The sequence below is a fragment of the Papio anubis genome, chromosome 13, assembly GCF_008728515.1.
Source record: "Papio anubis isolate 15944 chromosome 13, Panubis1.0, whole genome shotgun sequence".
NCBI classification, from domain to species: domain Eukaryota; kingdom Metazoa; phylum Chordata; class Mammalia; order Primates; family Cercopithecidae; genus Papio; species Papio anubis.
Window position 1 is genome coordinate 101,907,453 of NC_044988.1, and position 12,440 is coordinate 101,919,892.

Below are 12,440 nucleotides of genomic sequence, written 5' to 3' on the forward strand. Positions count from 1 at the left end.
TCAAGGGGACAAAGAGTTTCTCAAAGAATCAAAATCTTGGCCTGGCATAAGTGAACAGAGTGAGCGAGGAGACGGGTGAGAACTTGGTAGGGGTGTCCTTTGAGCTTGCACTTGACTTAAATCTGCAATGTGAGCTCATTTTTTCTGTCTGTCTGTCTGCATCAGGACTTGTCTTCTCTTGGAAGTCCCCAGAGGGCCTGGACCTCATCTGTTACCTCTCATTACAAAGCTAGTAGATCATTTTTGCTTGTGACTTTATAATTTCCTGTTACTCATCTATACCATGCATATTTCCTCATTGTAAAGGAGTCAAGCAACCCAGAGAGGATATCTATAATAAAGCCCATTGGTCCTCCCTCATCTCCCCTGTTCATACTTTGGTGTATATCTTCATTGTCCACATATATAATGGATGTGTCCGTATATATAGTGGACTTGTATACAATCATATGGATATAATCATATATATGTATGGTTATATACAAATCCTTTTAAAAAATATAGATGGAATAAAATTAAATGCATTGTTCTGCAGATGCTTTTTGATAGCAAATTCCGCATACACAATTCAAATTAAAACTGTGCATTGGAGCCAAAATCCCACCAGTGAAGAGGATGATTAGGCTGCTGGTGAGAGGGGAGCCAGCGGTTATTTTCGGGGAGATTCATTAACACTTTCCTGCCCCTGGTGCTCAGCTTCTTTTCATGGCTGGAAAAAGGTCCTTTTTCAGAAGCTACCTTAATGAAGTTTAAAAATGAACGTCCCTCAACCACCTGGTCCCCGCATGGCCGAAATCCTATTTGTTCCCTATCTTGGAAAATAAGTGCTTTATGGTTCACTTGAAAGGAACATCGTCTCCTGGAGGCTGCTGTGGAGTGCAGTCAACTCAGGATCATAGCACAGGGACCACCCTCCTGGGCAAATCCCCTCATTGTCAGATGGGGAAACTGAAGCCAAGAGCAGGGAAGGGATCTTCCCCAGCCACACACAGTGTGGTAAGTGCTGAGCCAAGAAAAGCCCATTATCCCAACTCTCAGTGCAGTGCTCTTTCCATTATCCTGGGGTCTGGAAATAAGACCAGAAGACAGCTTCTGGCATAGGTCCCCGAAAAAACCCTGTTGGCATCAGCTTGTTGCAGAGGCAGGGAGTATTGAGGGGGGTGGGGGCTGGCGGGGAGGCACGTTAAAAATTGTTTCTAGTGGCACATATCTTTGCATACGGGTCACTGAAACCCTCCTGGCAGGGCCAGGGAGGAGGCACCCCTGGTCCCTCTGCTGTGTTTAGATGAACTACAAATAAGAAGCAGCCCCTCCATCTCTTTGGCTGTTCCCGACAGCATCCAGTCCACAGTGATGATGGAGGAGCAGGGCGGTTCCCAGGGACTGATGACCCTGCCCCGGGGTGACAGCAGGCTGAGGGCTGACCCTGGTCATCACTCACCCTGTGCAGGAGCCCCACACCCTGCCCTTCACTGCTGCCTGCAGGCTGAGTGCTTAAAAATCACGCCACTAAGATCTGTTCTCTTCTCCCAAGGAGCTTCCTCCTGCATAGAACAGGTAAACAGGGGCTGGCCCATGTCTGCCTTCCTGAACTGCTTGGTGGGATAGGCCCATCTCCGGTGGTAGGCATCTGAGAGCGTGTGCAGGTAGAGGCACACAATGGCCCTGTTTTGACCCCTCTTTGAAAAAAGAAGGATTTACCATTCATATCTCACATATGGGGAAACTGAGCCCCAAAGCAATCTGGGCCGTATTCCAAGTTAATCAGCCAGCCAGGCCAGTGACAGAGCATCACCCAGGAACCCAAGAGCCCTGCCTCCCCAGCCAGAGTCCTTAGCTATGTGACCTTGGGCAAGTTATTTAACATCTCTAACTTGAGGCTTTGCTACTAGCAGTGAAGTCACTGGGCTTTGGCGAAGATTCAGTGAATAATGCACACAAGCTGGTTTGCATGGAGTCTGGCATAAAACAGGTGTTCAATAAATATATTATTATTATTACAGCAGATGACAATCTTTAATTCTGCATCCTCTGCCTGTTATGTCACAATATTCTAAATATTATTCAGCAGTATAACTCCCTCGCCAGTTTTCAGGGCAGCTGAGAGCAGGGAAGGGTTAAGGTGGAGGTGAAGGGTGGCAGCAGGGCCGGGCACTGAGGTGCCATGTCTTGCTCCATTCCCAACACCCTCTATGACCTTGGGCTGGTCTCTCTCTCTGCCTCTCTCTCTGTCTGTCCTCAGGCCCTTTGTTCTTGATGCATCCAAATGATAGTGCTGGCTGCTCAAGGCTGCAGTGAGCCCACCCCAGGAGGCCAGGAGTGTCCGAAAACCACATGTGCTTTTGGAAGATGTGGAAACTCTCCCAGAAGCCCTGGGAGGCAGCCTGGTAGGAAACCACCCGGGGGTCGGAGAGTACAGGGCTGCCCGATGTGATGTTGCCAACTGGGTGGCCTCTGCCCTGGGTTGCTGCTGCGGGAGGCCTCCCACACCTGCCTCCCATGCTTGCAGGGGAGGGAGGCAGAGAACCCCTTAGCCAGGCCCCTCCTGCCCCCCTACTCTGCACTCTCTGCAGAGCTGGCTTGGCTTCGTCAAAAGCAGGGCCCATCAGGGTGGAGGCGGCGATGTGTCAGCTGGTATTCAGGCTCTGGTTGTGCGCTCAGATCGCTCCCCCTCCCCATCTCCCCAAATCCACCCACCCACCCCGGTACCCACTGCTTGGGGCCTTCTGGGTGGCAGCACTTCACAGGGAGAGACCGAGGAGCAGCCCTGAGCCCCTGGCTGTGGGGGGTGGGGGAACTGACTCACTTGGCCCCCCTCCCTCGTGCCGATGGGGCAGCCCCCACACCCATGGGTGCTGGCACCCCAGCAGGCCCCCGGGTTTTGGAAAAGGAAGCTGCAGCCCGGCTGCGCCTGACCGGAGCCGGCTGAGGATGCGCTCTGGGCGCAGGGACCCGCTGGCCCCCGGGCCGGGAGGCGATGTTTAGGCAGCGACCCCCCAGAGGCTGCCAGGGCCACCCTGGCCGCGGGCCCGCGGGGACTCCCCTGCTCGCCGCGCCCCTCCCCGGGCCGTGGCGCGTCCCCCGAGCCGCGCAGTATTTCCTTCCTGCACCTTTAAGAAGACCGTTGCTCCGTGGTGGGATGGTGTGTTAAAGCCACACAGAGGAAGTTACGCAGCCCGGATCAGACCGAGAGATAAAAGCCCCGATGGTGATCGTGAGTGATGGCAAGAGGATTTAGCCTCGGCATTAACTTGGAGCGGAGTGCAGGGGGGCAGTGAAGCGCCCGCCATCTGGCCCGCGCCGCGCCGGGGGGATGCCCCGGCTCCCCGACGAGCCGCCGCGAAGCCCACCCGGGCCGGGGGCCGCCCGGCGCCGGAGCGCGGGTCCTCCCCGGGCCGCCCAGGGGGGCCAAAAAGTTTGCACTTGTTAGCGGCGACCTCCCGCTCCTCCCGGGCGGGCGATGCGGGCGGCGCGGGCGGCCCCCTCCCCCGGCCCGCGTCTCCGGGACGGCTGCGGGCGGCCCCCCCGGCGGCCGGAGGGCTCCCCGGCCCCGATCTGACGGCGGCGGCGGCGGCGGCGGCCACAGCGGCGGGAGCGGCGCGGGGAAGGAGCAGCGGCTTGCAGCCCTCGGCCCGCGCCCCCACCCAGCGCCAGCCCGAGGGGGGAGGCGCAGCGCCGGAGGGTGGCGGTCCTCGGCCCTCCCGGGTCTCCGCGCCGGGAAGCCGCTCCGAGCCGGGGTAAGGCGGGCGGGGAGAGCCCGGGAGGCGGGCGGGGGAGAGGCTGCAGCTTGGCCAGGCTGGTTTCATTTTTAAAGGGCTTCGGTGACCATGCAGGCTTGCCGGGGCCCGGGAGCCACTTACAGCGGCCCGGCAAAGGCTCGGATGCAAAAGTTGTTTGGTGGCGGCTGCTACGAGCTGAGGACTGGAGTCGCCCCAGAGGGGTGTGTGAGGGTGCGTTCTTAGCAGCATCTTAAAGGGGTAGCTTGTCTTTCTGGCCGGCTTCCCCCGGGTCCTTTCCTTCGTGTGTGTGTGTGTGTGTGTGTGTGTGTGTGTCTATGTGTGTCGGGGAGGGATGTTGCAAGGATGCTCGGATGTGTCTCGAAAAAGGAAATTAACCCTACTCCCGCGCCTCTCCCCCACCCCAATTTCACCGCCACCGCTTAGAACCACCCCCATCCCGTGCCCTCCCATCTCTCTGCAAACCGGGAGCCTGTGAGTTGCACAGAGAAACTCCCGCGGCCGGGGCTGGAAACTTCTCCTGGCGCCGGGAGGGGGTCGGGAGGTGAGGGGGCGCAGGCACCGGCTTGGGGCCCGCGTGGAGTCGAACCTGGAACTGAGCGGCGCGCAGGTTGGGGGAGCAGAGGCGGCGGGAAGGCGGGAAGAGAGGACCGCGGGCTCTCAGGGTCCGCCCGCTCTGGAGTAAGTTGGCCGTCTGGGCGGGGGGCGGCGGCAGCCGGGTCGCCGCAGTCTACAGCGCCGGGGCAAAGGATCCAACTAGTTCCTGGGCGCCCTGCTCGGTGTCTTTTAATTAAGTGAGGCAGTGCCGAAAAAGGGGGCACCTCAGTCCGGGCCGGGCCTTTATTACAGGCTTAATTATTAATTGCTCCCGTGGCTTGCACGCAACTTTGGGAAGACAAAAAGCAGCTGCGGGGCTGCCGGGTCGTCGGTGTCCCAGGCTCGCAGCCGGCCCGAAGCACTGACTCGACCCCGGCCCCGGCCTCGACCCCGCCCGCCGGGACCCACCCGAGGCTGGATGCTCGCGCCCCGCCTCCCGCGCCCAACTTTCCAGGGCTCCTGCGGGCGGGGACCCAGGGGCCAGATAAAGGGCCCGCTCCGGAGCAGGGGACACCGGAGCCGCCGCAATTAGGACGCCCGCTGAGGCTGCGGTGAGCGCCGGGCGCCCGCTGGACCCCGCCCGGGGCGGAGGACGGGAAGGTGACCCCGCGGACCAAGCTTCCTTTCCCTCCCGGCAACCCCTACCCTCCCCCGAAGGCAGATTTCACCCCCCTCCGCCGCCCCTGCCGAGGAGGGAGAGGGAACCCCGGGGTGGGCTGAGTCCCCTCCAGTCCCAGGAGCCCCCAGCGCCCTCCCTCCGGTGCCCCCAGGGGCCCCGCGCCCGCCGCGGCAAGTTTCCCACACGGCGAGGGCGCAGCCGGCAACTCCAAGAGGAACCTGCTGGCGAGCCCAGCCAGCTCGGGAGGCGCTAATTCAATAAGACAGAGAAATCTGAGTTCAGAAATCCTGATAAAATCTAATTTTCGGGTTTTAATACCCTGGCTATCAGCCCCCCTCGGTTCCTGAGGACTCTTAAAAGAAAATAAAGCACATTGATTCTATTTGTTTCTGGGAGCTGCAGTTTCTTAATAATATCAGGTGAAGATAAATTTTCCACGGAGAAAACGATCCTCCGGGATGCAGCCTTTTACTCTGAAAATTTCCCTGCCGACTCCTCACTCTCTGCGTTCCTCCTCGTTATCCGGGGACTCCTGTGTCTCTTCCCCCCTTCTCTTTTTTCTTTTTGGCAGAACCCGCCTGTAATATTCGTGTGCTGAGCTCATAATTCCCCCTGCGATGCCAGCAACGCCCAATTGATTGACTAGTTGTAAACACATTTTTCCCCTGGCAGATTTTGTTGTTGTTAGGGGTTTTATTTATTTATTTATTTATTTATTTATTTTCCAGGGAATGCGTGGCATTTAAACCAACAGGACTGCAATTAATAGATTTGCGAGTTGCGCCGTGCGCGCCGCTCGCCCCAGCCTGCCGGCCTCCGGGCCTCGCTGCCTCCCCGCGCCCGGCGGCGTCCAGCGCCCTGCAAGCCCCGAGCAGCCGCGGGTCCTGCAGCTGAAGGAAGGCGGCAGCTGCGCCCTCCTTGCAAGCCGCAGCCCGGCGTCCTGGTTGTCCCAGCAGCCAGGAGCTCCCTACCTGTTAGTGAACAGTTGGGAGTCGACTGCTGGAAGAATTAATTAGGAACGTGCTGTGCTCTGGGCAGCGCGAGCTCGGGTAGTGGCATCCAAACCTTTGCCGGCCGCGCTATTTTATTTTTACTACATTTTCTCAGGTTGCAAAAATAGACACCGGGCACGTTCTTTCTGAGAGTTTTCTAGCAAGGAGCGCCTTCAAGGCCGGGCAGGCTCTATAACAGGTTCCTCTTTAAACAGCCAGAGGTGAGACGGGGAAAATGGTCCTGGCTGGGTTCTCATTCATCTCCATCAGCAGCCCTTCACCCAGAGAGAGGGGCAGGGGTCGCCCTGACGCAGATGAATGAGTCCCATGCCTGGAGCCCTGGGGCCCTGGCTGGGGGCTGCTCCCAACCTGAGGTGCTCAGGGCAGCAAGTGTCCGCCACTTCGGTTTGTCATTTTTGGCAGGAGCGTTTTTCTGTCTGGGTAGAGAATGGAGTTTCATGGAAGCACAGTTAACTCTTCAGGGGCCTTGCATGCACAGAAGGTGAAGAGGATGTCAGGGGAGAGCCAGGCTCAGACTGGACATTTGGGGCGGTTTGGGAAGTCAAATGCAATCATTGGAGGCATAGTAACCAGAATAATTAATCATGCAGGCACTTCTGCTGTAACTTATTGCAGTAACCTTTGCCCTATTGGCCAATATTTTTGGCCAGAATCCCATGCTGGCTGGACTTGGATTCTCCGGGTGATGTATCCAGTGTCTGGAACACACCACAGTACTGCAGTCATGTTATTTCCCGATGTAATGTTCATGTAACTGGCATCTATTTTGATATAACAGTTATATCTATTTTGATTTTAAATAATTAACAGAAGCTTAAAATAGCACAGCAATAATCATAATAGTAACCTGTTTATAGACCTACCCTCTAAGAATGATTTGCAAAATGCTGGCCTTGATCAGAAAAATCTGAACTCACAAAACAGTGTCACCTCTTTGGCAGTCTTCAGTATCCCTAGTTTCTTACAGTTAAAAAAAAAATTAAATTTGCCATTTCAGATTGTGCCTATGATTGGGGAGCTGTTTCTCAGTGCCTGGCTCTTCGTGGTTGGCCAGCACGTGGAGCACTCTGTTCATCTGTACATATAGGTATGGGCTCATCTGCACCTATAGTTACATTCTCATCTTTGCCTTCAACAACTTTGACATTCTGACTTGACAGTCACAGTATTTTAAAGCAACCATTAAATCTTGGCTCCTGGAGATGCTTTCAAAAGTCTCTGACCCCCAAACAGGGGCACTTCTGCTGAACTAACCCTCCCATAAATGAGAGAAAAATGCATCATCTTTTAAAGAACATGCCCGATCTCCAAATGTGCAACTCTGATATTAATAAAAATAACCCAGTTTTCTCGGGAGACTTTGCTAATGCAACCTCATTTTTTGCACATTTTGCCGGAGAGCTTTTGTTCTTATACGTCTCTATTCTCCCCCTCTTTAATTTGTTGCAGGTGTTGTTGCTAATGAGCTCTCTCTCTCCTCCCCTCTTACAATGAAAGACAAGCCAGACCCCAGGTACCTGGATGGATTGAGAGCTGAGATCTCAGAAACTTCATAATAAGTTGCCGATGGCTACCAGCCAAGGTCAGCTGGGCCCCATTAGTGCCGGCCCCCACCAAAGCAGAGCCAAATAGCCTTCTCCCCGGTTAGCACCTCAGTAGCTTTTTATTCTAGTCCAGTCACACAGCTGTTGCCACCTTAAGCTCATATGAAAGAAATCTCTTTTATTGGTCTGAGAACCCAAGTCCAGTCCCAAAGAGGGAACATGTTTCCAGCTAACATGTCCACCTCCTGATTTTATTTTATCTTTACAATGCAGGCTGGAGGGTTGTTTTGCAGTGGTGTTGAGCACGTCACCCATTAAGAGCCCTTTAAAGACCTGGATTGATTGGAAGGACAAAAATTAAAAGCAATCTGATCCGGCCTCATGCAGGATCCCTGCGGATTTTCTCCTTATCCCATTTCCATCCACTGTCACAATTTGAGAGTCTGCCTGATTTGATCAGATTCACCTCCGGGGGAGGTGTGATGACAAGGTTAGGAGGACGTGAAGTTGTGGGCAACTTTCTGATCTGTCCATCAGCGGTCTGAGAAACACTGGCTCTGAATTTTCCATATCGGCCTTTTGGAAACAACAAGTTCCTCGCTGTTTGCAAAGCTTCAGTGCTTGGGTCCCTGGGACACCCGGCCACCCTCGCCTGGTAGATGTGGCATTTCCATGCTGAGGCCACAAGTCCCGCCTGACCCCGTCGCTGCCTCTCCAGGGCTTCTCTGGGCCGCGCCCCTGCGGACTGCGCAGCCATGCTGCACCTGCTGGCGCTCTTCCTGCACTGCCTCCCTCTGGCCTCTGGGGACTACGACATCTGCAAATCCTGGGTGACCACAGATGAGGGCCCCACCTGGGAGTTCTACGCCTGCCAGCCCAAGGTGATGCGCTTGAAGGACTACGTCAAGGTGAAGGTGGAACCCTCAGGCATCACGTGCGGAGACCCCCCTGAGAGGTTCTGCTCCCATGTAAGTCCACTTACTGCTCTTTTGCTTGTCCAGGCCAAGTGGGAGGAGGTCTGGAGTAGATCCTTGGGGTGGATGAGCAGAGCTGGGGGACTGAGATGCAAGGCTGACTTTTCTGCCTCTTGATCAGGTCTGGACCAGACCTGGACCAGACCTGGACCAGGTCTTTGTCCCATCTTGGAAATGTGTCAAAACAGAGGCCACCCTGAGGACACTGGGGTCATGTGACATTGTTCTCTGGGGTAGGGGCATTCTCGGCCAGCTGGCCACTAGATTAGTTCCTTCGGGTAGCCCATAGTATTCGGCTCCCCAGCCTTGAGGGTAAGCCCCACCTCCTGTGTAGGAAGTCAGCATTCTGGGCGAGTGAGCGAGATGCTACCTGCAACATGATACCCCTCTGTTCATCCTTTCTGCGGTGCAACCTCTTAGCCCCCTCAATCCAATCCAGCAGACTGTACCATGAAGCTAGAGCATGCCAAGCACTGAGCTGGCCCTTTGCATGGGGAGGTTTGACGGAGGCTCAGAGGGGATTCACAAAGGAGGAAGTTGGGGGTCAGGCCGGGACAGACAGTGCAGCTGGGTCCCCTTCCAGTTCCATTCCTACATGCAATGGCGATAGCCCCCAGATAAGTCCGGAGAAGGCAGACATTCAGGCGTTGTCCCTTGCCTCCCTAGTTAGAGAAGGAGTAGTCCTAGGGGCACGGAGTACTTCAGTACTCAAGTAATGTTAACAGCAACAACAACAGCAGAGATGGTTGCACGCGAGCTGCCTGAGTGTGTGGGCTGAGCCTGATGCCATTGCCAGGAGTCCTCCCTTCAGCCAGCCAGGTGGATTCTGTGTTGTATAAAGAAGGAGTGTCAGGGGAAGGCTCTGACCCAGTGACGTCTGTGGGCTTCTGTTCTGTCATCTGCAAAATGGGCACACTAAGAGCACACACTCCTAGGATCATTGTGAGGAGTTTGTGGTTTAATTAATGTAGGTAAAGAGTTCGGAATAGGACCTGGCACAGAGTAAGCGCATGCAGATGTTAGCCACTGTCATTCCGGTCATACAGGTGGGGTAACTGAGGCAGTCCAGGGGTGGTGGGTGAAGGCATCTGGCCAAGGTCACGCTCCAGGAGGTGGCGAAGCTGTGATTCCAGCTTAGAGTGGCTCCAGTGTCTCTGAGCTAAGCTGCTTCCCGCTGGGCAGTGCTTTGGAGGCCGTCCCTGAAGGCAGGGCAGAGCCGGGTAGGACAGCCAGGCTGCAGGAACTCACAGGAGGGGGTCGATGCCATCCCCCAGGCAGCTTGTGCCTCTGCATGTCCTTGGAGGAGCCTCCAGGTCTCCGGGCTTATGGTGGGGCTGACCCGGTGCCCCCACCTCAGAGTCCTGAGGACTCGATCTCATGGGCCGGCTTTGCTCACATCACAGGGCAGTCAGCCCGAGAAGGTAGCTTCTTACTTGGGCTTGTCAGTGGCGATGAGGCTGTCGTTGTGGGTGGTGGCTGGGCCAGGGCCAGCTGGGGAGAGAGGGAGGGAGGGAGGGAAGAAGGCGGCACGAAGCCAGGAGCTGGGGCTGGATAGTCTGTGGTCATAACTGCCCCGGGGACCGCAGGGCCAAGCAAGGGGGCTGGGCTCTGGAAGCCAGGAGGAAAGCCAGGATGGGGGCTGGTGCTCCATCCACATCTCAGAGCCGGTGGGAGGGTTCTCTACACACTCCCGGGCACAGTCAACCTCTGTCATGTATTAGAGTCTTGACTGTATTTTTTCTCTTAAATATTAATCACTGCCTCAATGTGCTTGGGGGAGCAGTTAAATCATAATTCTAGAACCAGCTTCGGATCGAGGGCTTGAGGTGGGGAGATGACCCTCAGAGGCAAGTCTGAGGCCCTCTCCTGGCCAAAGCTGGCTAGGATGTCATTGGCCCTGGACCTCTGCCCCACCCCCACCCTCAGACAGAGAACCCAGCGCAGTGGGCAGCTGCCCTGGGGAGGTGGTCACCCCTCCCAGTCCCAGTGCTGGCAGAGCCTCATCCCAGGCAGCCGTCCTCAAGCCCTGGGGTCTGGAAGAGTGCACTCTCCCATCCCACCCCCTGCTCCTCTCCTGGGCAGACAGGTGGGGAAGGCAGGGGAGAAAGAATAGTCCCTCCACAATCTACCACATGGGCGAGTCCTCAGTGTCTCGCCACCTGTTTGATGGACTTAAATATTTCATCATGGGCTGCCATCCGGCTCTGCTTTGATTACAAATGTGCGTCCGATGAGGATGGGGAGGCCGCTGTGGCAGGCTGCCGGCTTTTGGAGGGCTGGCTTTTGGAGGGGTGGTTTTTGGAGGGCTGGCTTTTGGAGGGGATGGTTACTTCCAGACAGATCTGGATTCAAACCCTGATGTCACAGTTTATTGTGGCTTCCCTGGGAGGGTCCGGGCAGGTCTCATTTAATCATCTCTAGGATGCTCTGAGGTGGGTCCTAGTCTAATCTCATCTTAGGGATTAGAAAATGTTGCCTAAATCCTGCCAAGGTCACTTTGTTGAGAAGGCAGGCTGGGAACTGCCTGTGGCCAAGGCCCATGCCCACCCACCAGGTGGCACAGCCTCCCCTCTCTCAACTTCTGACCTCTCTGAGTTTCACTGTCTTCCTCTGCCCAGTAGAAGCCATAATGTAGGAGTGTCACGGTGCTGGTGGGACAGCGCAGCCTGGCCATGCTGCCGTGGTACGCACAGACACATAGTAGGTATTCAATGTGCAATACTAGTCACTGGCTTATTACTGTTGTGATTATGGCCTTGGTGACTTTCCTGGCTTCTCTACTTCCCCAGAGTCCTTTGCCTCTCCCCAGCCTTGGGGACACCACGCCTTGTATTTCTAGTCTCTGGCAGCAGGTGGAAGATGCAGGCTGGGGGAGCTTCCATGCCTAAGCCCCAGCAGCTGTTGTTAACCAGCCACCAGGGGGCGCCCTCATGGCGGCCAGATGCCCACTGCCCCCCTTAGCCTTGCCATCACCCATGGGTCCTTGCTCTCCTTCGCCCCTTCTGCAGCGGGTGCTAGGTGTGTCCTAACATCCAGCCTACGGGAGCGCAAGCCTGGCTGCACTCTGAGGGTACAAGAGGGGCCCGGGGCGGACGGCCTTTTCAGATGCAGATTGCAGACCCTCTCTCTCTCCCAGGCTTCTTGTCCTTCAGCAAGGCCACCTGAGAACTGAATTGTAAATTCCAGCCTTGCAAGGAAGGGGAGGAGGCTGAAAGACAAGATAAATGAATAAATAAAAACCTATTGGCTCTAAATGCACAATGAGAATTAATAGGGATGAGCTCTCAACCGAGGATTCTTGGGCAAGGACAAAATTGCAATGAGGGCTGTGGGAGAAGAGAAGCCGCCCCCACCCAGATTCCCAGGGCCTGCCCCAGAGGTCAGCCCGCCAAGGCTGTGGGCCGGGGAGGAAGCAGGAAGGGCGGCGGGCAAAGGCGTCTCAGCCCCTCACAGGGTAACAGCTGCTTGCAGGACCCCTTCGAGATGGGGAGGGCATGACTGGCATTGGGAGGTACCCCTTAGCGCTCTGCAAGGCAGGGCTCCCGCCGGCTACCAGTGCTCCCCGTGACAGGAAGGGGGAAACCTTTCCTTTGTGCCTTGGAGACAAAAGCTGGCCACCCGAGACTCAGGGGCAAGCTGATGGGCAGGAGAGAGATGGAGAGAGCTACTGCCCAGGCAGCCTCACCTTGATAGAGGTGCAGAATCCTAGACTCCGCCCCACACCTGCTGAGCCAGAATCTGCCTTTCAACAGGAAGTCTCTGGAGCGCTGGGGTGGGATTGGTCCACGGTGGTGGATGAAGCCTGTCATTGACAAAGTGGCCTGAGGTCTGTGGGTCCCATGGGGTCTGTGCAGGTTAAGGGGAGGGCATTGCTGAGGGGAGACAGGAGCCAACAGGAGAGCAGCAGGGGTCCTGGGAATGGGGGAATGGAGCTGGGAGCCTCGCTTACCAAGGCG

General features: G+C 56.2%; 1 protein-coding gene across 1 annotated transcript in view; it reads left to right on the forward strand.

Moving 5' to 3' along the window:
- Positions 1-3,615: 3,615 nt before the first annotated feature.
- The window catches only part of NTNG2 (netrin G2), an 81,148-nt gene continuing 72,323 nt past the window's right edge, over positions 3,616-12,440 (forward strand). The window contains 4 exon segments of the mRNA XM_031654670.1: positions 3,616-3,737; positions 6,964-7,053; positions 7,416-7,548; positions 7,784-8,478. Of these exon segments, the coding sequence (XP_031510530.1) occupies positions 8,266-8,478 (213 nt within the window). The 5' untranslated portion in view covers positions 3,616-3,737; positions 6,964-7,053; positions 7,416-7,548; positions 7,784-8,265.